General features: G+C 44.6%; 1 protein-coding gene across 2 annotated transcripts in view; it reads right to left on the bottom strand.

The window, feature by feature from the left end:
* Nucleotides 1-24,510, bottom strand: part of ROR1 (receptor tyrosine kinase like orphan receptor 1) — a 176,495-nt gene extending 151,985 nt beyond the window's left edge. For both annotated transcript variants that reach the window (XM_061469651.1, XM_061469653.1), the window contains exon 1: nucleotides 24,264-24,510. In XM_061469651.1, coding sequence (XP_061325635.1) covers nucleotides 24,264-24,363 — 100 coding nt within the window. In that variant the 5' untranslated portion in view covers nucleotides 24,364-24,510. The remainder of the gene's footprint in view (nucleotides 1-24,263) is intronic.
* Nucleotides 24,511-25,809: the final 1,299 nt, after the last annotated feature.

Here is a 25,809-nt window from a genome sequence, read left to right as displayed (position 1 = left end):
CTTGACAAAAGCAGTTTAGCTTGCTATCCATCTCCTTGTTATCTTCCAGATGCTTGCAAATAACTTTTCTGTTGTTAAGCAGATTGATGTAGAATTCCTTAATGCTTCTTTTTTAAACAGGCTTCACATTTGTCTTTTGGGGTTTTTATTCCCCTCCCAGTTTCCCAGCCCTACCCCCATTCACACACAGTGTCTCTTAGTCCTGAGGCTGACCAGGACTGAAAAACTTCCTCGGATGTTAAAGAACTGACAGGAGAAACCAGAAAACATCTTTTATTTATCCAAGTATTCCCTGTTTTTTCTTATTCTACACTGAGATTACAGTCCTTACAACTCTGTATTCACTGTGTCTGCTGTGTTGGTGGAAGAGCATTTGGTTTCACTCAGCAAGATTTCTCCTGTGCACTCAATCACAAGCTGGCATGTCTCTTGGCTTTCTCTTTTCCTGCTTCTCGCATTATCACTCAGAGCTTTAGTCCTGATCAGCTTCTCTGATTTTGTGGCTGTGTTTAGCCTAAGCTTTTGTACCCACCTCTGGTCATCTCAATCACAGTTTTTAGAAGCCTCCCTCTTGTGTTTCAGGCCTCTCTTTCATTCACACCTGCCATTCCCATAGACTAAGAGGAGGTCCTCACATCAGAATATAAACTCTGCAAGTAACTATAGATTCCTTTAAATATTTTTCCTCTATGAATTTGCTTCCCATAAGATCTTACGATCTTTAGCCTACCAAATCACAATATTTTTGATATCATCTTTATTTCCTCAGGATTTTGAACTCCGTTATTCAAGAGTGTTAATCAAAACAGTTTTCAAAGTCAAGATAGCAAATTTAAAAGCACTTTGCCATTTTATATATGATAGCTAAAGCTGGAGCATGGCATGATAAATGGGAGTGCTCCTCATAAAAAAAATATATTCAGCATCAAGTTATTCACCATATATATGCCATGGTGGTATATGTCAACATCATTCTTACTATGATGCGAGGTTGAGCGGGGGGGGGGGAGGTTTAGCAGGGTGTATTAGCGTTAGGTGAGGTATCACTGGTTTGTGTGGCTGACTGGTATTCTTTTAGTCTCCCTTTGCTGTATGAACCTGATTTTTTTAGATGTCCAAAGACAGATTTGTTTTTTAGTCCAAATTCACATTTAAAACATTTGATGTCTTATACTGATTTGAAATGCACAAAGCACCACACAGGACTTGACCCCTGTCAAACTGCAGCACATTGCGACCTCTTCACACTTCTCCCTGATGCTCAGGTGGCACCCTGAACTCAGGGACAGTCACCAGCAGCAGCACAGCAGAGCAAGCCCTTCATTGCAACGAGCTAACAAACCAGTGTGAAACACTGTGCAGAACAGAGGATCTCAACCGAGTGTTGCAGTTTCAAGAGGGACGTGGAGCTGTTGGAGCGAGGCCAGAGGAGACCACAGAGATGCTGCGAGGGCTGGAGCAGCTCTGCTCTGGAGCCAGGCTGAGAGAGCTGGGCTGGGGCAGCCTGGAGAAGAGAAGGCTCCTGAAGGGGAGACCTGAGAGCAGCTCCAGTGCCTGAAGGGGCTGCAGGAAAGCTGGAGAGGGGCTTGGGACAAGGGCCTGTAGGGACAGGCCAAGGGGAATGGCTTTAACCTGCCAGAGGGGAGACTGGGATGAGCTCTTGGGCAGAAGCTCTTCCCTGTGAGGGTGCTGAGGCGCTGGCACAGGGTGCCCAGAGAAGCTGTGGCTGCCCCATCCCTGGCAGTGTTCAAGGCCAGGTTGGACACAGGGGCTTGGAGCAAGCTGCTCTAGTGGAAGGTGTCCCTGCCCATGGTAGGGGGCTGGAACTGGATGAGCTTTAAGGTCTCTTCCAACCTAAATCATTCTATGACTCTATGATTCTATGCTTTGGGAGGTACAGGGGTAAGAGACAGTGAATGAGAAGTTTTGGCAAGCCTAAGAATAAGGATTAGCGTATGTAAGATGGATACATATGTACAGCATGAAAGAGCCACATGTAGGCAAAAAAATCAGGGCTTTGATCTTAAAATTGGGGTAAAACAGAGGCATGGAACAGAATATCCCTGGCTTTTTGTCCAAACTTGCTACAGGTTCTCTTTTGGGATCTCTGTTTTACCTGAGCCCCTCTGCATCTATCTAAAGGAAGAAAACACATAACTAACAGCAAGACATGGTGAAAAAGTACATGCTGTTAATAAACAGTTCTGATATTGCTCGATCAAACCTACTGTAACAAAACTAATAACTTCTGGATACTATCACTGAGAGACAGCTAAGACAAACTGAGTGCACTCTATTTCTTTTAGATGGAACACTGGAAAGATCTGTTTTTTCCTGAAGGCTGCCAAACTGCAATGAGAACCATATTTTCTGCATGAAATCTAACACCCAGAAGAAACTGTAAAGGACCAGAGGGTCTCCTGGCCCTACACAGTTATTACTGCTCTAAGCTCCATAAGCATACAGAAAGAACACTCCAGATTGCCTTTTGGGATGTAAATACAGATAAGTGCATCAAAAATAAAGAAACAAAACTTACAGATCCTATTTAACAAGTTATCACAAAAACTGAAAGCGGTAGAAGTAGATTACTGCAGTACTTCAAGCATGTTTTTACACGCTTTATATGCTTTGGGGTTTAGGTGCATTTTCCTTCAGCTGCACTATTTCATAGGACCCAGTGACAAAAAGAACCTGATCTTCAGACACACGGAATCATTCAGGTATAACGTGTTCTGGTTCAATACATATGAATGGCCTAATCTATATATTATCAGCAGCCAATAATATCATTCATGAAACAATACCAAAGCATGACAGGAGTTCAAAACATGCTTTTTATCCTCCTTCTGCTTTCCATCATAGAGCTTTACCTACTACAGCTTCAGAGAAGCCATAAAAAGTGACTTCAAATATTAACTATAATACATAAATTGTGCACAGCTCTCTATGAGCACCTCCTCTTCCAAACTCAAATCACTGACGAAAAGCAGCTCCTCCAGATCAGAACAGAGTAAATCCAAACAGATTACACTGAATGCTGCCTCATGTGAGATTTAATAGAGACCACAATAATCCTAAATCTGATGCCCTGCATGACACATGCAACAATTTCCTACACCCAGCAATTCTTGCACACAACCCACTGTGGTTGAGAGTGAATTGTTCAGGATGTCAGCCTTGCTTTAAAGGCTTCCAAGTGATGAAGAGTCTGCCACGTCATTGGGTCATTTGCTTTCAACACAGCTCCTTTCAAAGAGAAAAACTTGCAAAAGAAAATTGGAGTTGGCTCCATTTACTTCAAGACTTACATGTCAGTAAGAAAATTATCTCCCCTGCAAATCACAGCCAAATGGAGAATTCTGGGAGCAAGTAGGGCACCAGAAATCATAGAATCACAGAATAGTTTAGGTTGGAAGGAACCTTAAAGCTCACCCAGTTCCAGCCCCCTGCCACGGGCAGACACACCTTCCACTAGAGCAGCTTGCTCCAAGCCCCTGTGTCCAACCTGGCCTTGAACACTGCCAGGGATGGGGCAGCCACAGCTTCTCTGGGCACCCTGTGCCAGCGCCTCAGCACCCTCACAGGGAAGAGCTTCTGCCTAAGAGCTCATCTCAGTCTCCCCTCTGGCAGCTTAAAGCCATTCCCCTTGGCCTGGCCCTACATCCCTTGTCCCAAGCCCCTCTCCAGGTTTCCTGCAGCCCCTTCAGGCACTGGGGCTGCTCTCAGGTCTCCCCTTCAGGAGCCTTCTCTTCTCCAGGCTGACCCAGCCCAGCTCTCTCAGCCTGGCTCCAGAGCAGAGCTGCTCCAGCCCTCGCAGCATCTCCATGGCCTCCTCTGGCCTCGCTCCAGCAGCTCCACGTCCCTCTTGTGCTGCTGCCCCAGAGCTGGATCAGAGCTGCAGGGGGGGTCTCCCCAGAGCACAGCAGAGGGGCAGGATCCCCTCCCTGAGCTGCTGCTCACGCTCTGGGGGTACAGCCCAGCACATGGTGGGGGGGTCTAGGCTCAAGCACACATTGCTGGGTCAGGGTTACTGATGCACCAGAAGGTCCACGTGTTCTAATCACTCTCTCATGCAGAGGAAATTCCATGCCTGCAGCATGGTGCAGCTATAGATAGCCTGCACCAGGCAACCAAGGTAACGTATGTGTTTTAACACTCATCTGATTCAATTTTTCAGAATGGAGTCCCGATACTTAAACGCTGAACAAAAATATCTTTTCTGTTTATAAGAGCTTGCTTTCCAAATAATTTCCAAGCCCTTGTCTCTAGAGACAGCATTTTCCAGACAGCTCAAGCTCTGGAAGCTGATGAATCCTTTGGAAATGCACCTGGGTGACTTCAGGACTTTGTCATGTCACTGTGACTATGAGAGGTTCAAACCTTGGCAGCCGTCCTTCCACTGGGACTATGCACGTGGATCCCAAGGGACATAACTGCATCAGGGAACATGTTTATACTCGAAGAGCTAATTTCAGGACCGGACCTCAGCACCTTTTTGTGGTGTTTTAATGGAAAACTGCAAAGGACATTGAGTCTGCAGCAAAGCGAGGATTGTTACAGAACAAGACTAAGTAAGGAAGAAGGAAAGCTGTTCTCTTGCTGGAGAACACTGTATCACCCCCCCTTTCAGCCCTATCTCCCTGGCTGCTTTTATGAAGTTTAACCAAAAAACTGCACTTTGTTATAGCCCAGTCTTAGAGCTGGGATAAACCCAACTGCAATCCCGACTGGGCTGCAGCATGCTAGTGATACCGTGCTCTCCTCTGGCTCCCTGCCAAGGAGTGAACAGTGCCAACATTTGCAGACTTCCAACAGGAAATTAAATAACTGCCCTGTTGGAAATATAAACCCATTTACAGTGGTCAGACTTGCATTTTCCAAAACAATGATATAGTTTGTGCACGTAAAACGCCGGGAAAATTTGTCCGCAGCCTGAGCCAAAGGAATATGAAACAAAACCTTATGAAAAGGTGTTTTACACAGCTCTACAAATTACAGCTTTGTCAGGTGTATTTCCTGACCTAAGGCTGAGGTAGGAACAATTATAAGGGTCTTTAGTGACTAGGCTGTGTGCACACACCCCCACCACACACACACACACATGGCTGATGACTGAAGGGTAACAGAAGAGCTGCTTATTTTACCATTTTCTATATTATTCTATATTCTTTCATTTTCTTCTTGAGAAGCGTTTTTGGCAGCTTACATAAAAGTGTCTGCTGGAGACCCGGGAGAGCCTGAGCTTTATTTTTAACTTGTTGTGTGACTTTTAGTCTAATCTTTGCTCCAGCTGCTCCTCCTCCTCACACACTTCAGTATATGTTCTCCCCTGTGAAAAGCAAGGAGTCCTTTCCCTGTGAGGGTGCTGAGGCGCTGGCACAGGGTGCCCAGAGAAGCTGTGGCTGCCCCATCCCTGGCAGTGTTCAAGGCCAGGTTGGACACAGGGGCTTGGAGCAAGCTGCTCTAGTGGAAGGGGTCCCTGCCCATGGCAGGGGTTGGAACTGGATGAGCTTTACAGTCCCTTCCAACCCAAACCAGTCTGTGATATACTGAAGAGAGAAGCAAACTCCTGTCCCCACTGATGTCGATGGAGATTTACCACTGACACCACCACCACTGAGATCTACACTACAGAAGTACTAGAGAAAGGAACCTGTTCCTTACCAGGCATTCGAACACAGCCTGAACTGAGGCATAAATCCTGTCCAGGCCCTGCAGATTCAATACAAGAAAACCAATTACTCTTCAAGTATTATTCTTTAGCAGATTTGATTCTCATTTTCATTCCTCTTCACCTCCCTGCTAGTGCAGCCTTTTTCCTCTGCCACCTCCTTAAAAGTACTATGGCTATTCCGAGTCAGCAATGACATGGACACACAGCCAGGAGAGGAACAGCAGGTAAGCAGCACAGTCGCCAGGAGCAGAACAGTTCAATAATCAGGAACAGCAGCAGAATTTCCACACCTAAGGAGTCAGAAAGTTGTCCTTCATGTTTCTGCCAATATTAAAATAGTGACGACTGCAGCCTTATTCCCCAATATTATTCCTTTTTAAAGCAATACCACGTACAACTGCAAACCAGCGACACCTCACCTATTTATTAATGGAACCTTCACTACATTCACTGTAAATAGCCTAAAGTTGCAGGTCCAGAACACTTCTCCCCCTCCCCCCAATAGTGCTACCTTATAGTTTTGCACAGTAAGGCCTTTCATTCAAAGATCTCAACTTGTATTCCACAGGTGGGTAAACATTATTATCCTACTTCACACAGGCTGGCAAGGAGAGACATTGGGGCAGGGTAAGTCAATGGCCAACCTGAAGCAGAGCAGCGTTCTCCCGTCTCAAGCCAGCAGTCAGCCTTCTGCAGGAAAGCCAACTTGCAAGAGAAACAGTTGGTGGGATCAAGCCCACTAAGCAAGATCCTCCAGTAATGGAAGTCATGTGGGAATAATAGCTTGGAAACTCCTGTTTCCCAAAGAAATGCTTCTAGGCTGGATTGAAAAGTCACAAAAAGATAAGAGATTACCTATATAGGAGCAATAGACTTTAAAACCTCAAAGTTTGAGGTGTACTTACATAAAACAGAATTTTACACGTACTGAATACCAGAGAAGTAGGCAGACACCTCCACATCACTCACTGCTGCTTCCCTTCTTCCTCTTCTACCACACAAGTCAGGTTAAGACCCCTGAAAAATGTGACCAGCTACACCACTGCCCTGGCATGCAATGAACTATTTGCATCTTTTACATTCATATTCTGCACAAGTCATTTGACTTGTGAGCAGAAAAATAAGCAAGGCAAAAGCAGCCGATGTGCAAGTGGCAGGAAAAGTAGCAGCAGGGATACAGCTTTGAGCAGTCTCTCTGTGATCCCAGATGCCCCAGGACACCACTAACCACTGGTCAGGTCTCACTTTCAAGTCTCACTCTGGTAACTGAAAAACAAGTCGAACTCTCACTCACTTAGGCCCTGGTCCAGAAAGGCACTCAAGCGAGTATCTGACTTTAAACACAAAACTAGTCCCATTTAGATCAACTGGATGTCTCAACTGTTTACAGTTACAATATATGTTTAAGTGCTTTGCTGGACTGGGGCCTTAGGCAGAGCTTATTTAACACTTTCTTCAAGGTATCTTGCCAGTTTCCTCTGCCTCAAACAAGCTTTGTCTATTTTCCATCCACTGCATCTCCTGTTGTTTCTTGAACAAACACACATGTCCCCAGTCTGAATGCATCAATTTCTGCCACCACAGTAATCTAGGAACCAGCAGATATTATATTAAAAGGCAAGTCACTATTTTCCTCAAGACAAGACAAGAATAAATTAATAACATTCACTGTCAATAGAAGAAAAAGGACAAACACAAGCAGTGGTGCATATGCTGTGGGGCACAGGGAGGCGATAGGGAAGGGGGAAACAAATCAGGCGTGTGGAAGAGGTAACAGCTTGAGGCATTTTTCCTCACCACAGCAATCACCTCTGTAAGATTAGCAGGAGTTTTCACTTCATGCTGGAGCTGATAAAGCACCAGACTTTGCCATAGGACCTGCCTGCTGGGAATGGAGAGCGGAGACATCTGCAGCAGCGCTGTGTGGAACAGCTTTTTCAACAGAAGCAGAGCATTTCCAGCACCAGTTTGTGCAGGATGGCTCCTCCACCAGTCTCTCCCTGCATTTGGTGATGCAAAGACTCATTTCCACAGTCCTCAGCCTGGAGGGATGAACTCAAAAGATGCACCCCAGTCACATGAGGCTGCAGATAGACCAAACAGCACTTGCAGCTTTTTGGCCTCTTCTCTCAGCAAAGGAACTAAGCCCATGGACAGCAATTGAATTATTTAAGTAATCAAAGACAACAACTTGTTTTAAATCAGAATTGAAGAAACTGCTCAGACAGACCTCAGAACAATCAGCAGGGGATCGCTTTGAAAAACACAAGACTCCCAAGGACCATGGAAAAAAAGCCACAATGGAGCAGGGAGATTAGAAAAGAGGAAAGAAACAGCATGAAGAGGAAGAAGTATCATGTGCTCTGCTAACTGCACCTCTTAATTAAAAGAATACAACCCTGGCCCAGGGAATTAACGTTACTGTACATCCCTGCTGTAACACACGTTTCTTAAGGGAATACATTCCTGTTCTTCAAAATGCTGCAGGATTTACTTTCATCTGGCTGCAGTATGTTCCCCAAGTAAAGACATTACCAAAAGATCATCTCTAGAAAGCCTGTGCTGTTATTCATATATTGAAACATAAGTAAGATATTATTGGTTTGGAAGCTGTCAAGACACTTCTCTTTATGCGCTGCAACAGAAGTCAGAGCGAGACATTCTCCAGCCTCTAGGAAAGGCTTCCATTGGACACTGGGAAAAATCAAAGGCCAGAAATCCTTTGGGGTGTTGACATTACTTTTCTAAACTAAATCATTACAAGTCCAGTTCCCATTCACATAAAGCTCATTTTATGTGAGATATAAAGCTTCTAATATAAACAAAGATTTGGAATGAAAAATAGGCCAATCATTTCAGCTGCCATGCCAAAAAGCACTGCAGCTCTGTCACTGCTAATACCATTATGGGGTTTGGGCATGTGAACATCTGTAATTCTGCTCCCCTGGACCTTTTTCCCTGAAAAACTTGGCACAGATGGATTTATTTATTGTTTTTTTTTTAACAAAACCTAGTCATTAAAAACTGGAAAATAAGAAAAAGCCCTGGAAACTGCATTGTCATTAGTGTGCCTGTGTTGTATTAGACAAGCCATGTCTCTGCTTGGAAACAAATTGATTGCATCTCTTGGTAAATCAGTCACACTGTGGATAATATACCAATCACTGCCTAGATTAAAAAATAAGCATCTGCTTAGAAACACAAACCAACTGAAGAGCTGCACAGCTTCATGGCGTGTTCTGTTTCTCTGCTGTTCATCACGCACACGTACGAACTGAACCGAACCACGTCTCTAGCAGCAGATCGGGGTGCTCACTGCAAGCTGGAACTGCCCCATGCTTTTGGCACATGTACAGAAAATGCATTTAAAGACATTATTTAGAGAAAAATGCATGCAAAGTATGCCATGGAACATTTACCTACCAGTGAGCACCATGATACATTCACAGGTTCTGAGAGCTGCCCTTCCTTCCATCTCGTCTTCATTAAGCAGCTCAGATGAGCATTGCAGCATGCTTGGGAAGTCATGAAATTTGGAGTCTTGCTGAATGAAAGGAACTGGAAACTTTCAAATCACAAAGCCTCCAACAACGCATTACCAGCATCAGTCACAGCATGCACTTATTCTGCATTGACATTAGTGTAAGGAAGACCAGGTTTGGTCAAAATATCTTTCTGTGACTTCAAAGTTTCAATTAAGCAAAGCATATTCCAGAATTAAAGGGATGTTAATGGAAAACGTCTAAGCAGATGTTGGCCAACACAAGAATACACTAAAACCCAAAAGAAACCCCAGGACTTTGAATTGCCAATAGAATTGATTCAATAGCAATGCCTCAAAAGCATGCTCTGCTCCTCACAGAACATGAGTGGAAACACAGCTGCACTCTGGGGTGATGCTTCCAAATGCTCTCAGCAACTCTGAATAAGCCTTCTACCAAAGACAATACAAACCACCAAGTTCAGTGCACACCATGTCACTTCCAAATCTCAACAAACAGGGCAAGCTCATCATGACAAAACACACAACAAAATACAGCAGAAGAACCCACCCTGGAAAGCAGCACTAACACTGGATTTCCACATCTTCAGTGCTAGCGTTCTCCAGGGGTGACCCTTCTGTACATGTTTGCAGGCAGAACCGCTATCTAGATACAAGGGAGATGGAAACCTCAGGTTAAAACTGGCCCAGGACAGAACCTGTTGGTGCAGGCCAAAGCCTCACCTGCCAGGTGCACCCCTTTTCCAGCACATTTTCACCTGGGCTTACATCCAAAATAAACCATTGAAGTCCCACATCCCAAACATCAAAGATGAATGAACATAAAATATCCAAACTCTTTCCTAGTTTGGCTCAAACTAGTGAATTCTGCAGAACTTAAGCAGGGCTCAACCCTTGTGCAACAGGAAAAAGACACTTTGAGCTGCCTTACTTCTCACTTCATCAGAACAAATGTTTGATAGATTCAGGCAAAACAGAAAAATCCTGAAGATTAGAAAATCCTTTTTCTACATACACAGAAATTGCTCATTTCAGAACTCTAAAAAGCAAGGAGAAAACTTCATGAAAGCCAAAGAAGCCACATAGGAGACTAAACATGAGAGTTGTTTCCCAATGAAGAGAGCAAATTTAAATGCACAGCATTAAACATTTCCTTTTGTGTATCTCTGTGTTCCTCCAAAATGTGAAATGTACATTCATGCTCAGAGAATTCCTATTAATCTCATTGAACTGCAATCACTAAATATAGGCTTCAAGAACAAATATTGTCTCAAGTATCAACAGCTTCCATCAAATACTGTAAATGCTTTCCTGACATATAAATGGATTCAAAGTTTGGAAACAAAACTGATTATTCCAAGCCATACATTCAGCTGGAGAAATATTCCTAGCAGAAATGAACAGTAGCTTTTCATTGATTTGAGTGGATTCTATAGTATTTATTACTAGGCAAATGAGATGCCTTTTAATTTCCTAGAATAAAAGACAGGATATTATGGTGAAGGTTGGTAGAGGGCATGAGAATATGTATATGGAACGAGAAGTGTAACCATTTGCATTTGGCTGTTCATTTTAACCCCATTATGGTGTGAAAGTCACGCAAAGGAGGTTGGATAATATTTTGTTTAGTGAAACCAAATACCCCCCCTGAGCTGGTATTTTCCTGTATGCAAAGCATTTGCTTCCTCCCTTCCCCCAAACAGCCATGCAGGAACAGACACTGTTTTCTCATATGGCAAGTGCTTGAAATGACAGTCGTCTTTCATCCCTGAAAGCTGAGCCAGCTACACATCACAGTATGGACACACAGATCAAAACTATCCTTTCTCCCATGGCATTTGGGGCAGGAAGCAAAAGCAACACTATATTCTGCTTAAAGCCAAAATCCAAAGTATTCCATTTCACACGTCCTGCAGTGGACTCTGAACATCTATGGGAAAAGGCGCACTGGCAGCACTCCAGACTATCCCCATTCATCAATTAGTTTTCCTTAGTTGTGGCAAAAGCCCACAGAAAATAACCACCTCAGTAGTACCACCAACATCCCCCAGGCTGACAGGAAACAGTGGTACCAGAATAATGGAGCGACGAGGCAAAACAAAACACCTTGCCCATGGATAGGACAAGGGGTGATGGGTTTAAACATCAACAGGGCAAGTTCTGGTTAGATATAAGGAAGAAGCCCTTTACTGTGAGAGTGGTGAGGAGCTGGAACAGGTTGCCAAGAGAAGTGGTAAATGCTCCATTCCTGGCAGTGCTCAAGGCCAGGCTGGACAGGGCTTGGAGCAACCTGGTCTAGTGGGCAGCGTTCCTGCCCATGGCAGGGGGCTGGAACTGGATGATCTTAAGGTCCTTTCCAACCCAAACCATTCTATGATTCTATGATTTCTTTAAAGCACCACATGTATTCAAGTCCCAATGAAGTCAGTAAGAATTGCATGCCTCTCTTCTTCAGGACAAGATACTTAAGACACTCAGCACTGAAACTGCTTTGTGTAAAAGCACTCCCCTTGCTCACTGCTACATAATACATGCCTGGAAAAAAAAGCAACAATGTTATTTTTTAATGGAAAAATACTTATCTGATTTAAAAAATAAGGAAAATATATCAAAGTAACTTTTTAATTTACTGGCTATGTCTACAAGTAACAAGTACCATCATTAACAGGAATGAGTTCAGGCTGTTTAAAGATGCATCCTTTGGGGTCATAACACACTCGAGGGATGGACTTGCTCCTCAAACCATCATTTTCACATTGAAAGTAGCTTTATTTTATCCTGAAGCCCCAAGAAAAGCTTAGAGAGTGAAGCCACTCAGGCCAAAATTAAGACAGATAAATAGTTTTCGAACAATAATTCCCTCTTTACCCCTTATTTATATAAAACTGATGAATAGCTTCAGATGCCTGATATATTACAGATTATACTGATGCCTGATATACTACAGATGCCTACTATACTTCAGATTGCTTGATATACTACAGCTCTGAGCAACCAGCTTAGAATGCAGGAACACTGGAACAAATACAAACCTAGTGCTGTTAGTAACAAGAACATTGATCGCTAGGAAAAATAACTTTGTAAGGAGAAGATGTCAGGCTGTTATTTCTGACAGCACAGTTCCTCCCATCACAAGTCCAGCATAGCAGGCATTCTTTTACACAGGAAATATTTTAGCCAACCAAAAGAATTGCCCACTAAATTCCCTCAAAGATGCATTATGTGTATTCTTTAGAGGACTCTGGCAGAAAAGCTGTCAGGCTCTGCTGCTCAGATTGACTATTTTAATGAGCATTACTGAATGACTCAACTCCAGAGGATCAGAACCACTTGCAGGATCTTGAAGACAGCAAAGCAAGTAGAGATCAAAACCTAGTATTTCCCTCCTGAACCTCAGTCATCTTCACTGTAACCACCAAGCAGCTCTGGTGTCAGTAAAATACAGTAAAACTACAGTAACAAATAGCAGGATTATATCAGGCCTTGATACCTCATGAAATTAAAGCTGAATTAGCACAATAATCTTTCAAGAACCCAAGTGCCTTCTGAAGGATCCTGACACCAGCTCATACATGCAAGGGGAGGAAAAGAGTGTGAAATTAGCTTCAATGGGATAATGCTACAAAAGCAGAAGTAAGCTGAGCCTCCATATCACCACATATCTGTCCTTTGCAGCACTTCAAATGATTTTACAGTTCTTCTGACAGATAGGTACATAGACACCTCTCAGCAAATTACACTGAATATACACACCTAATCCCCTACTTGCAACGTCGAGACAGAATTCTTGCCCCTAGGCTTTTTCAGTTATTACAATTAGTCCATGTGAACTTACCCTTGATAATCCCAGGAGACAATAACCGGCAAGGGGAACAGTGTAACAGAACATCCGACAAGTACAGGCTTTGGGGAGGGGATTTCTGTAGAGCTGACAGAGAAAATATACCTGATGTACAAAACTGTGCAGAGCCCTTCAGTCTGATACATTCCAAAGCCAGAGACAGCAATAGCACTGCTCTCCCTGCTGACTCTTGCTCCATGATCTGCAACGCCCGAGGCAACAGCCTCAGTCAGTTACTGGCACCACAGGAAGAACACTCTGGGTAAGACATTTGTGCTGCATTCAGTCAAAATCTTCTTGAAATAGGGGACTGCTCTTGGGTTTTTAAAGCTGGATGGAACCATTTCATCACAGCTACCTCATGATAAACATAACATAGGCCAAAAAATTCACCCAGTGCTCAACAGCTCCAACTGCAGAGCCATCAGAATGGCCTCAAATGACATAAGTCAGCAGGCCCCATGAATGGCAACAGGGCAATCTCAGGGTTTCAGGTTCCCCAAAAACCTTGTAAAGTTCCCACATTTAAGGGAGCTGCTTCCACCTGTGGCACTCACCAGGAGATTAGATCACCCAGCCAAGAACCTTATGGCAAGAAAAGCAGCAAGTTTGCATTTAGTCCCTCCTTCTTTACTGAATAAATTCACTGAGAATTAACCTTAGCTGCTGTTGATGCTAAGAAGACCTTTTTCCCCTTCCCCAATGCCAACTATCAAGTTCTTAACTTCTCAAGACAAAGCAAGTATCTTCCCCAGAACTACTGGGACCTTCACTATGCAGAAGTTCTTCCCTGTGAGGGTGGTGCATATACAATATTGTGAAGTTTTGTGAATCTTTTATTACTGCTCAGTTTACTACACAACCATCATAAGAAATAACTCACTAGGATTGAAAGGTTTGTTAAAAAAATACATATAAATCACAAAAACAGAATGTGAGAACATAAATCACAACCTACAAACAAGACTCTCATAGGAAAAAGGCAAATCACATATCATCTCTCCCTATATATATAACGGAAGAAAAGTCAGGAGAACATCTTTTGATCCCTGATGAATTAGGATTTCGGTAATGACTAAGATTCCTCTATAGTCAGAGGATGCCTTTGCAGCTTCCTCCCTTGCCTGGGCCCTTTTTTGGAGGATTTACTTAATGACTGAAAGAAGCAAAACCCTTTCAACAGTTCTTTCTAGCTGGGCATCCAAAGGCCTTCCTAAAGCTCTTGGCTGCACTAAAAACCTGGTTTATACACGTGTAAACTACTGTTCTTAATGTTGTGAAGAATATGTGGTTTTCAACATAGAGCAACATACTGTGCAGAGGAAAAATAAAGAGAGAGAGAATGACAACATCCAGCTTATGTCTCAGCAGTAGAATGACCTGTAACTTAGGAGAAATGGAGTCTATCATGGTGATGGTCCCCCAGTTGCCCTCGTGGGGAAGGTGCTGTGCTCACTACTGCATGCACTAGAATGCATCCCATTACCCCACACCAGGTTTCAATTAGTCATCTCTTAATCAACTTCAGATTCACTTATTTAAAAGGATACAATTTTAACAATAAATCTCATGGACAGTGTTAATTAAAAGCCAAATCTTGCCCTGAGCTGGACTTCCAAAGTCTATGAGGATGTTCACAGCCCATTTATTTATTCCAGCGTTGTGTCAGTTATTAAATTACAGTAAATTAAAACCACAGTGACAGACCAATAGCTAAAATAAGCGAGGCTTGTTGCATCTCACTTACAAAGGTTGCCAGACTCGGGCTCTGACAGTCTGCCAAGAAAAGTGAGTGCAAAAGTAAGAGGCCCTCAGTTCAAAAACATCCTTAATGAACGTGGAGTGTTCCCACCTCAGAGATGCCACCAGCCCCTTGGTGTTCCCAAGGTAACCATAACTGCTGGATGCAACGTAGAAAGCTGTAAAAAGCATTGACAACACTACCAAGTTTCCCCAGATATTAAAAGGAAGTCAATGGAGCCTCATGAGTATCCATCAGCTAAGAGGAGGCCAGCTCTGCACCACCTAAAGCTTCGGGAAGGACTTCTGACATACTGCAAATGCAGCTCTCCTGTCTAGAAGCAGGAAAATGCAGCAAATGCCCATACAGGGCCTGGACAAAGGAAAAACCCACTTGGAATTTCAGATGTTATCCCTGGCTGAAAGTAACCTGTGAATTACCACATTCTCACTTCTAATTGCCCACTTCCTTCTTGCTGCAGCTTCTCTGCTGTGGAGTAACTAGCACCCCACAGGTACCCAGCTCACAGGGGAGCTGCTCTGTGCTTCCGCTCTTCATAGAAAAGCAAATGGCCCACAAATCCCACAAATGAACCATACTTTTTTTTTTTCATTTAGAGAACAGCTTTAAATATAGGAAAATGATTCAAGACAACAGAAGAGCAAGTCAATGGTCAGAAGCAAAGACCCACCTAGTGCTCTTCTGTGGCCTTTGAAAGCATCTAATGCCATAAATCCATTTCCCTGACAATCAGCTGGGAATTAAATGATCTCTTGTGATGGTAGGTGAAACACACTGAGAGCAGAGCTCACTGTGGTGCTCTGGAGAAAGAGATGTATCCATCATGCTCCGAATTTTCAGTAAATTCACAGAGAGATAATGTATTTCAAAAAGAAAAATGAAAACACATGGGATGAATAATTAACTTACAAAATAAAATGAAAGCCTAAACCATACAGAATGTTTGTTACTTATACAGCACATCAAATGTTTCAGAGTAAACAAAACAATTACCAAGATACTTCCTTTTAGTTGAAGCCAAGTTAATTTTGGAGATGTTCAACCATGATAACTGACCTCTTACAGGAAAAACTGGGAGAGGCAAAAGCTGTTGTAAATACAGCATAGACTCCAAGCGCTCAGATACACAATAACTCTCTAACAGTGTCACAGATGAGAGCGATATTCACTGTATAATCACAGAATCCCAGACTGGTTTGGGTTGGAAGGGGCATTAAAGCTCATTCAGCTCCAACCTGCCACGGGCAGGGACACCTTCCACTAGAGCAGCTTGCTCCAAGCCCCCAACACTGCCAGTGATGGGGCAGCCAAAGCTTCTCTGGGCACCCTGTGCCAGCGCCTCAGCACCCTCAGAGTAAATACCCATGATACCCTCTGTGAGGAGAAGGATGAGGCAGCAATTTTGTAAAGAGAACCTCACTTGATCGGAACTGGATCTAATCTTAGCTCATTGCTCTTTTTCTTACTTGGCGAAGCTTCTGGCTTCTCCTGGAGACCACCCCGTGTATACAATCACACAGCTTTGAGGACAGAGCTAATGAAAAGGAATTCAACAGCAAGGAAACAAAACCCCTCTCCAAATCACATACTCAACAGCTATTCAAAGGTGTAGATGCAGATGCAGAAGAGACCAGCCTGACCTCATGGGGTGCACTGAGTCTGGACTAATCCTTCCTGTTCTTTTCCAGATGTCCAACTATTTCAAGGACTTCAACGATCAGCAGTTCCAGAACACGGTCATATTTGCCACAAAATGCCTCTGGAAGCTGTTTTGTATTATCCAAACACACCCAGTGTATAATACTGTGCAACAAAGGCTGGTATCAAGTCTAACAAAGAATGAAGAGAAGTGTTCACCGCAAGCAAAGGCTCTCCTAGGAGGACATCAAGACTCCTATGCCCTTACTATATGCGCTTCAAACTTCTTAGGGTATCTATCAGCCAAGCCTTGACACCATACTCTGCAACTCCATCCTGGCATTTCTGTTATCCAAAAATCCTTATGTATCTGTCACCACCTTTACACCTCTGCTTTTAAAGCAAAGCCTTCAGGAAGAGCAATCTTATCATCAGATATGCACATGCTGTTCAAAATCAGACAAAACTTCTCTGGAAGATGGTGGAAAACTCACTTTAATTGAAAAATCTTCACCACAGACAAGTGTCATAATAACGTTTCTATAGTGCTAAAGGAATGCTTAGATGGAAGCAAAATACTGACCTGCAGCCTCTTCCTAGCACAAAGTAATCTATATACTACCAGAAGCATTGCCATTATCTTTCAAATAATGGTAGTTTCATAGTTGTAACAATTCCAAGAAACAAGGGAAGGTGGTGGAGTTGTACTTAGGCCTTATTAGGATCCACTCATGCTCTCAGGCCAAAGCCCACATTCTGCACTCAAAAGTTTGTCAGCTGGGCTAATGAAAAATAGCACTTTTCCCTACTAATGCCATTCCCACCTTTCACCTGGATGTGGTTAGGAAACTGAAGTACAAAGACAGGTTCCTTTCAAAGTGGTGTTAGCCCAACAAGAAGAGATGAAGTACCAGACATGATCTGAAAAGGACTTTAGCAAAATTCCTCACTCACTGTATCATCCCAAGCAGCTTCATTGCTCTTGACCAGGCTTCTGAAGCCTTTGATCTGATCTGTGCCCTGTGCCCTTTCTGAGGAGGTTTTGGGACGTGCTCAGCTCTCCCAAGTAAACATGACAAGAGCCAAAAGTCCTGTGAGTTTTGAGAATAAGGCCACACAGATCATAAAATCCCTCCTTCTCCAGCATGTAATCTCAGCACTGAGGCACAGAGGTTCTTTGAATGAGTAGCCAGTATGTTCTATATTGAGCAGCAACAATTTGGACACTCTCAAGCAGCACATTGTATTTACACCATCAGTTCTTTAAAACTTTGGCTTAGCATCTTCAGGAGGGACTGTGCTTCAGAGGACAAAACAGCCACCCCTACAGAGGAAAGTTCACGCTGTGAATCTGGAAACACATATCCTTCCAGAGATCATCTCAAGTTCTAAGGGTAAGAAAATACCCTCATATATTTCCAGTCTCTGGAGGGAATGTGCGACAAGGTTATAAAGCTGCCGAACATTTTCCCTTACTTATCTCTGATCTTCCCATTTCCCATGGTCTGCTGCTGTTCTCCCGACACAGAGCCTCACCACCCTGTCTTTCCCAGATCTGCATGGAGCAGATGTTCAGGCCTCTGCTGCAGACAGAGCAGAGAATCTGGGAACCGGACAGGAGTAGGCACAACCGACACCCCTTGGAGGAAAGGAGCAGAAGGTCACAGGAAGCCATCGTGAAGTATCAGTTTCGACATATGACCTGACCAGTTTGAAAGAAACCCTTTTAATAAAATGCAGGCTTCCACCAGGGCCTCCACTAACTGTTTTCTCAAGAACTCATCTAGTCAGGAAGCTTTACCATTGCATACTGAGATGGCTGAGTCTTAACATAAGCCTCATCCCAAGTATCTGTTGCTGAGTGAAAGCATGTCTTTGTACAACACAATGCAGAACAGGGCATCAGCAGCAGTTATAAAACACACACAACATCTGCACAAAGTTACCAGCACTCCTGCTCCAGCTCCCGAGGAGGAGTGTGCTCTGCCTCCACACGCAGTGGCTTGCCTCAATTATTGTTCCTAAAACTTTCCCTGAGACCAAGGCCAGACACATCTCTCTTCATCACTCCCAAAACACCATGACTGTGCCCAGGCTTCCTGCTTCCAACACAACACAAAGGCCTGGGTGGGTTAAATCATGCCTGGAGCAGCACTACAGAACTGACATGGAATTGTCCCAACCCAGCTGACAGGGACACACTGCCTAGACCTTGCCAACGTCAGCAGCAGAGGATACTTCTTCCTGCAGGCCACAAGTTTTTGTTGTTGTTCTATGTCCTGTGAAGGTGCATGTAGCTCCTCACTGATCAAACACAACCAGAGCCTCTGTGCAGCTCTCTAAAGGGATTTTGTTAAAAGAGGCTATCAAGTACAATTACTCAGTGGAACTCAGTACAACTAACAAAGCAGACTTGACCTTGGCTTTCTTCTGCTTCAGAACCCATTTCATGCCTTCAGCATGAACTCCAGCTAATGACTTGTTGAAATACATTAGAAAAAGGTAATGTTAATTATTGTACACAGCACTGCTGAAACACAGTGCTGGCCCCACAATTAATGTCGCAGAATCATAGAGTGGTTTGTGTTGGAAGGGACCTTAAAGCTTATCTAGTTCCAACCTCTGCCACAGGCAGGGACACCTTCCAGTAGAGCAGCTTGCTCCAAGCCCCTGTGTCCAACCTGGCCTCGAACACTGCCAGGGATGGGGCAGCCACAGCTTCTCTGGGCACCCTGTGCCAGCGCCTCAGCACCCTCACAGGGAAGAGCTTCTGCCTAAGAGCTCGTCTCAGTCTCCCTTCTGGCAGGTTAAAGCCATTCCCCTTGGCCTGTCCCTAGCTGCTGTTGTAAAAAGCTACAAGGTGAAAGTGCAGTAATTCCGGTTGGCTTCTTCTCCATGGGAACGATGTTCCTGTCGGTGACCATTCTGCATTACTTTTTCAGGAATCTAACTAATCATCCTCCAAATCTGTGTCCATCCCAGCAATAAGCAGCATGGGATTCTTTTCACAAGCCACTAGCCATTTCCTTCCCTATACTGCTCTGTGGTTTTACTTGGAAACAGTGGCACTCCAATGTCTCCAGTTCAGGAGGAGATCCTGGAAAGCAATCTTCCTCACGACGGGTTGCTGGCATGGAGTATGCTGAGAAGCCTGCATTATTGCTTTCCCTCACTAAAGGGTTCCTTTCTAAAGCTACTCCTTTTCCCAAGCTGTCTGACTTTGGCAGAGCACCGTTTTCAATATCACATAGCATTAGATTCCAAAAGTATGAAAGTTTTTATTTTACATTATTTACATCACCAAGAGGGCCTGTAAAAACTTTACTATTAAATAACAGTAATATTTAGGGCTTTGTTATTACTTATCACATTAGTGGTATCTATTTAAGCTGATGTTATTCAATTTTTTCACCCTCACAAACATCATAGCCTTTCTATGCATCCTGTCATTTCCCCTGCATTAAAAGACATTGAACATGACCAAGCCTCTCATATGCCACGCTCCGGCCAAGGTGGGGACAGTGATTCTGCTTGTAAATAGACAGAAAAAAAATATAACATTTTCTGCAGCCCTGGACTAAATGAAATTTTACACCAAATGTAAAATTTCAGGAATTTTAGGATGCTACTCATTCACCATAAAGTATATAAAACCACAATCACCATGCCTATAGAAGCATACTCCACCTAACACCAGCACCTACTTGTTATTTCAGAAGAATCATAGACAATTGCTCTCATTTACTCATTTCACTCTTGTTTCATTTATAAATTACTAGATCCATTGACTTTCAATATCTCCATGATTAGAATGAAAAAGAAACCAGGATGGAAAAAGCTCTACAAAATGACTTAAATATTCAACTGCAGCCCCAATCAACCCAGAATTTTTTAGCTGTGCTTTAGGGAGTTGGTTCCTGAGCCCCCATTGCTGCACTACCCTTATCACTAGAAACTGTTCCCTCCCATATAACCAGATTCAGATTTCACATAAACCTTCCCTTTGCTTTAAAGTTCAAGTGAGAATTATAATACAACAGCCCTAATTTGCTAATTTTTAAAAGCAGAAACTTGGATCAAAGATAGCATCTAAACAATAAAATAACTTAATCTGCTATTCGGTTAAGTGTTTCAATGCATAGGAGTAACTGTCAAAATGCAGGATGCATTATCACTATCACACCTCTACCTACACAAGGCTGGCATGAGACTTTCCAGTGTGCCAAAGCTCTGATAGAGGCTGCCTTCATTACTTGGGCTGAGGGAGCAACTTCGCCAGCGAAATACCAGCACATCTGAGCTGGGTACCTACAGCAGGAGGAGAACATCACACTGAAACAGTAGATGAAACCCATGACTGCAGCTCACAGTCTAGCAGATCACTAAAAATTGTTCAAGATAGAAAATGGGAAAAACCTGCACAATCACGCGAAGGCAAAACTAGCAGCTGAGGATGACTGAGGATTCTGCCAGGGCTTGGGGAATAAAAGGTTTACAGGTTTTGTGTTCCTCAACTTTCTAGATATTTCTGGAAGACAATCACTCTGTGGAAAGCAGCTGCATTTAGTTAAGAGACTTTTAGAAAGAGTTTTTAGCTCTGAGGTGCTTTTTGGAGTCTCAGAAGACTGCTGCATTTCTACATGTGTTTCCTAAGAGTGGTATCTAGTGTCACGCCTCGGGGAAGCTTCTCCCCCCCCCTTTGCCTTCATTTAGGTATCTGTATTTAAAAACGCTCCCCTGCTCAGATCTCATTTGCAAGGCTTTAACTTAAAGTTCCTGTGTGCACATCATCAACAGAGCATTTTCGGTGACTTTTAATTATAGAAACAAAGAAATGATTTCTTGAAGATAATTTGCTGATACCTCAAGCAACTTTTGTCAAGAAATGCAAGATCTACAGTCCTGGTGAGCCAAACAGTAACACCTACTCTCATCCTCTTAGAGGCTTAAGGCAACAAAAGCATTATGTTTGTTTGTAAACTCATAAGTGGTGAAATAGCAGCCTGTTGACCCAGGGATGAAACAATAACCACAGGGGTATTACAGGGACTAATCAAGAGCTGTGGAACTTTATCTCACAAGAGGCAACTTGCAAGGAAATCAACACTAGCCCCTTTAATTTGAAACATAATCCGGAGATTTGGGGTTTATTATATGCTTTTAAAATGCTTTTCACTTCACGCTTCTTCCAATGTGACTCCTCATGACGTTACCAGATACGGAATAATGCAAGAATAAAGCTGAACTGGTAATCATAGAATAATGTAAAACACAGTGAAAAATATCCAAGTTGGAGAGTTCCTGTTACTTAAATTGACATTAGCTCTGTGATTTTCTTCAGAGCACTCAGGCCAGCCCTGGAGCACCCTCGCGAAGAGCAGGCATTAAAGACAGCATGAATGTACAAAGGCAAATGCGCTTTTTGTTTTGTTTTGCTCTGCAAGGAAAGGTCATTGACAAAAAGGAAGCAGCAGGAGACAGGGGGAAAAGTGAAGAGGAATTGCAAAATAAGAAAAGAGCTTTTGGAAGGCAACACAGCAAAACAGTTTTGGTCACTTGACAATATCTCAACTAAATGGATGAGCTGGTAATAATCCCCCCAAAAGAGATGTGACAATAGCTGCTCATGTTCCCGGCCTCCACACAGACACACATCTGACTCGTCCTACTGAGCTGCATCAGCCACATGCATGAGGCCATCTGTGCACATCTGTATGCATTTACTGGATCAGTGTCAAACTGGGGAGTCTCTGGAGTGGGAGTCACATCTCCACAGGTGTTTGGATCAAGCACAGCACAATCAGGCTCTCATTCTCCTGGACTTCAGGGAGCTGAGAGCCCAAACTACTCTGGAATACTTCGATTGTGTTAGACCGTCAGATCTTGGACTCCCAGAACATCTATGCTGGTAGCAGAAGTTGTGCTACTACCAGAGATGGACTTTCCTTGCAGCCCTTACTTGACACGCTTGAATAAAAGGTCTTTTACTCATTTAGTGGTCCATACTCTGCCGTTTTGGAAAACATGAGGGTAAAAGGGTAGAGACTGAAGGGTTCTGTGGGGTTGGTTGGGTTTCTGTGGAGCAAAATCTATTCGCCCAACCACTACAGTGACTTTAAAGAACTTTATGAAACTATTTCTATTAAGTATTTCACTTATTTGTTTGGTTTCTTAGTGTGTTTCATGTTCAGGTTCCCTTTTTCTTCTACAAAATCCAGATCTTTAACAAGGGGAAAACACAGTGTGGTGTTGTAGCATGTGCTAAATGTCTAACTATTAAAAAAGCCAATAAATCACTTGATCTGCCCATGAATCAACATTGTGCCAAAGATACTACTTAAAATACAGAACATATTTCACTGTGAAAAGTAATCATGCATAATGACTATATTAATAGTCCTACACAGAGGTGAATTCATATCATGAAAGATACGTCCCAGCAAAAATGGCCAGTTCTGGACCCAGCTGCTTTATGTTTGTGGGGTTGTTTTTCCCTCCAGGCTCTTAGAAACATACAAAATTTCAAATTATGACCCTAAAGTTTTGAAATTACCTGAGAAACAGGAAGAAAGAGAGCCTGCCTTCCCCCTCCCCTTTTCAAACTACAGCTATTTGTTAAGCACATACAGCACTCCCTAGAGACCCTAGAAAACAACATTTGGAAATCTTCCCATTGAGATGTCATGGAGAATTCCTACCCTAAGCTAGAACATCATCCAGCCATTGAATCTGCACCAGGAGAAGCCTGTGTGCAACTGAGTCGCACTGGGATATCTGGAAGTCATTTAGAGGGATCCACTACCTAACACACAGTGCCAGGTAACGGCATCATTAGGGATGCACTGAAACACAGAGGGAAACTCAGGCACAGGCGTGGGACATGAGCACTGTAATTAGCTACGACTGACTTTTGAAGAGCAGTTATCCTTTGCAATTTGGAGCAGAGGCTTTATAACCACAGCTCTTTCAGCTCTGGACGGCTACGTATTTAAACAGCTTTCTCTCTTTCGAGTTCACTTTTCCCCCTTTCTTTAAATACTAAATACAGCCACATTACCAACCAGGACTTTTCACAAGCGGCTTGTGCTTTAACTCCCCACCATAAAGTACCTTCAAGGAGCTGGATCATGAACATCCACCTCTCACTGAAGTTCTCATGCAAGCGTCCAAAAAGCAGTGCTCGCTTTTTACTGACTTGGCTTCAGGAATCACCCCTTCTTGCCTAACTCCATCTCGGTCCCTTTATGCCTGCGCTATGCTTACGCTTTAAACATAAATCATCTGCAAAAGGCTGAAATCAAACCGCTAATAAAACAGAAGGATTGCGAAATAAGTATTACTCGTTAAAAGTAAATCAAAGATTCTTTTAAGGTTATTGTTTAAAAGAACACATCTATAAAAACTTGTTGGAAGACTACGAGGGGGTTGAGATGGCAAAACACCCCCCGAAGCTGGAGCTGAAGGACAAGTCATCATTGATAACACCACCTCGGGAGCCATCAATCACGTATCAAAAGCGGGAACGGTTCCACTCCGCCGAAGAACTCTGCCAAACGCTTGGAACGGCTTTTTACGAAGCAATTAAACACAGATCGACGATAAAACTCCGAGTTCGTTAACGCGGGGCGGAGAGGGGGGGGGGGGCGATGGAGCCCCGGGCAGCCCCTCACCACCACAGCCGCGGCAGGGCAAGGCCGGCCCCGCCGGACCCCACACGGGCGGCTCCGGTCCGCCTCACACCCAGACACCCCCCCCACCACCACCGGTGACTTCCCCGTCCCGCCGCGGGCGAAGGGAGCCTCCCGCGGGACAAAAGCCGGGACGCGGCCCCGCACAGCCTTACCTTGCGTGGCGTCCGCCAGCTCCGCCCGGCTGCCCGCCCGCAGCAGCAGGAGCAGCGGGAGCAGCAAGAAGCTCCCGTCCCCGCCGCCCGGCTGCTGCATTCCTGAGACGGCGCCGCGCTACTCCCACATCCAACCGCGCAGCGCCGGCGTCCCGGGCCGGCCCTGCGCAACCGCCGCGGGGCCGCGTCTCCTCCCGCGCCGCCGAACCCGTCCCACGCCGCGCCCTCGGTGCTGCGCTCTCCCGGGCGGGCGGGCGGGCGCCGCCGCCTCAGCCCCGCGCTTGTCACTGGCCGCCCGCTCCGCTCCGCTCGCTCGCTCCCTCGCCGGCCGAGCAGCGCCCCCTACCGTCCCGCCCTCCGCACCGCCCCTGGCCCGCCGGCTGCGCGGCGCAGGGGGGCGCTCGCCTCGCCTCGCCTCACGCCGCCGCCGCCATTTTGCCCCTCACCTCAGCCCGCGTGGGTGAGGCGCCTTTCCTCAGAGCCCACCTCACGCCTTCCCTTTCAGAGCAGGTGGATGCACGAAGGCACTAGTTGGATTTACCATTCCGTCCCTTCCACATTTTGCTTTCCAAGTGTCTGCCAGTGCACACAGTCTGCGGGATTAATGCGCTTGGAGGAGAAACCACTTTTCCAGGCACAGTTACAGAATCCCAGACTGGTTTGGGTTGGAAGGGACTGTAAAGCTCATCCGGTTCCAAGCCCTGCCATGGACAGGGACACCTTCCACTAGAGCAGCTTGCTCCAAGCCCCTGTGTCCAACACTGCCAGGGATGGGGCAGCCACAGCTTCTCTGGGCAAAACCATGGGCTTTCTGTGGTAAGAGCAAGCACAGTCCCGGCTGCTGACACAGACACCATCATGCTGCGGAGTCCACTTCTGTCACCTGCTATCTCCATTCCTGATCTTCACAGTCTCTTCTATCACGCATGAAAGCTGGAATACTTCACCAGCAAGTTTCACTGAGGAGGCTCCCCAGCCACAAAGGTGCTGTGTCAGTGGAGGGGGGATGAAGTCTCCATCTTAGGGTGCCCAGCTGCAGGTGTGGGTCAGGCAGCTCCTGCCCCACACAACAGAACCACACCACAGTGCAGATGAGGAGTGGTCAGGAGCTGAGTGCGCTTTTTAGGATGATTCCATTGAAACAAAGCAAAGAACCAGAACCAGCAGCATAGAAAAGTGATTTCTTACCTGTTCTTCATCCGTAAATTGGTGATCAAGAGCTTATTTTCTCCTTGCAACACACCAGGTTTACTGAGTATCTCCTGCTTTTCCTGCCAGGCAGGAACTCGGAAGTCCAATTGGCATCTTCAGAATCCTTTTCGACCCTCTCTGCCTTGTGAAATCAATATTTAATGTACTGATTTATCCTCATTTAGTTTTTACTCAATCAAAAGCCACAGAAAGGAGTCTGGCATAGTTGGTACCAGAGATTATAAATGCCAACAGCAGCATTGCGATCCTGCTCTCATTCCCCCATTCTGCAGCACATCTCACCCCAGGCTGGCAATGCCCATTCCCATGAGCATGCTTCTTCCATCAGCCCATG

The sequence above is a fragment of the Pezoporus flaviventris genome, unplaced genomic scaffold (assembly GCF_033815535.1).
Source record: "Pezoporus flaviventris isolate CSIRO_AGI_PZ_B2104156 unplaced genomic scaffold, CSIRO_AGI_Pfla_v1 ptg000059l, whole genome shotgun sequence".
NCBI classification, from domain to species: domain Eukaryota; kingdom Metazoa; phylum Chordata; class Aves; order Psittaciformes; family Psittacidae; genus Pezoporus; species Pezoporus flaviventris.
Note: the sequence above shows the minus strand (reverse complement) of the source record. Positions and strands in the feature narration are given on the sequence as shown.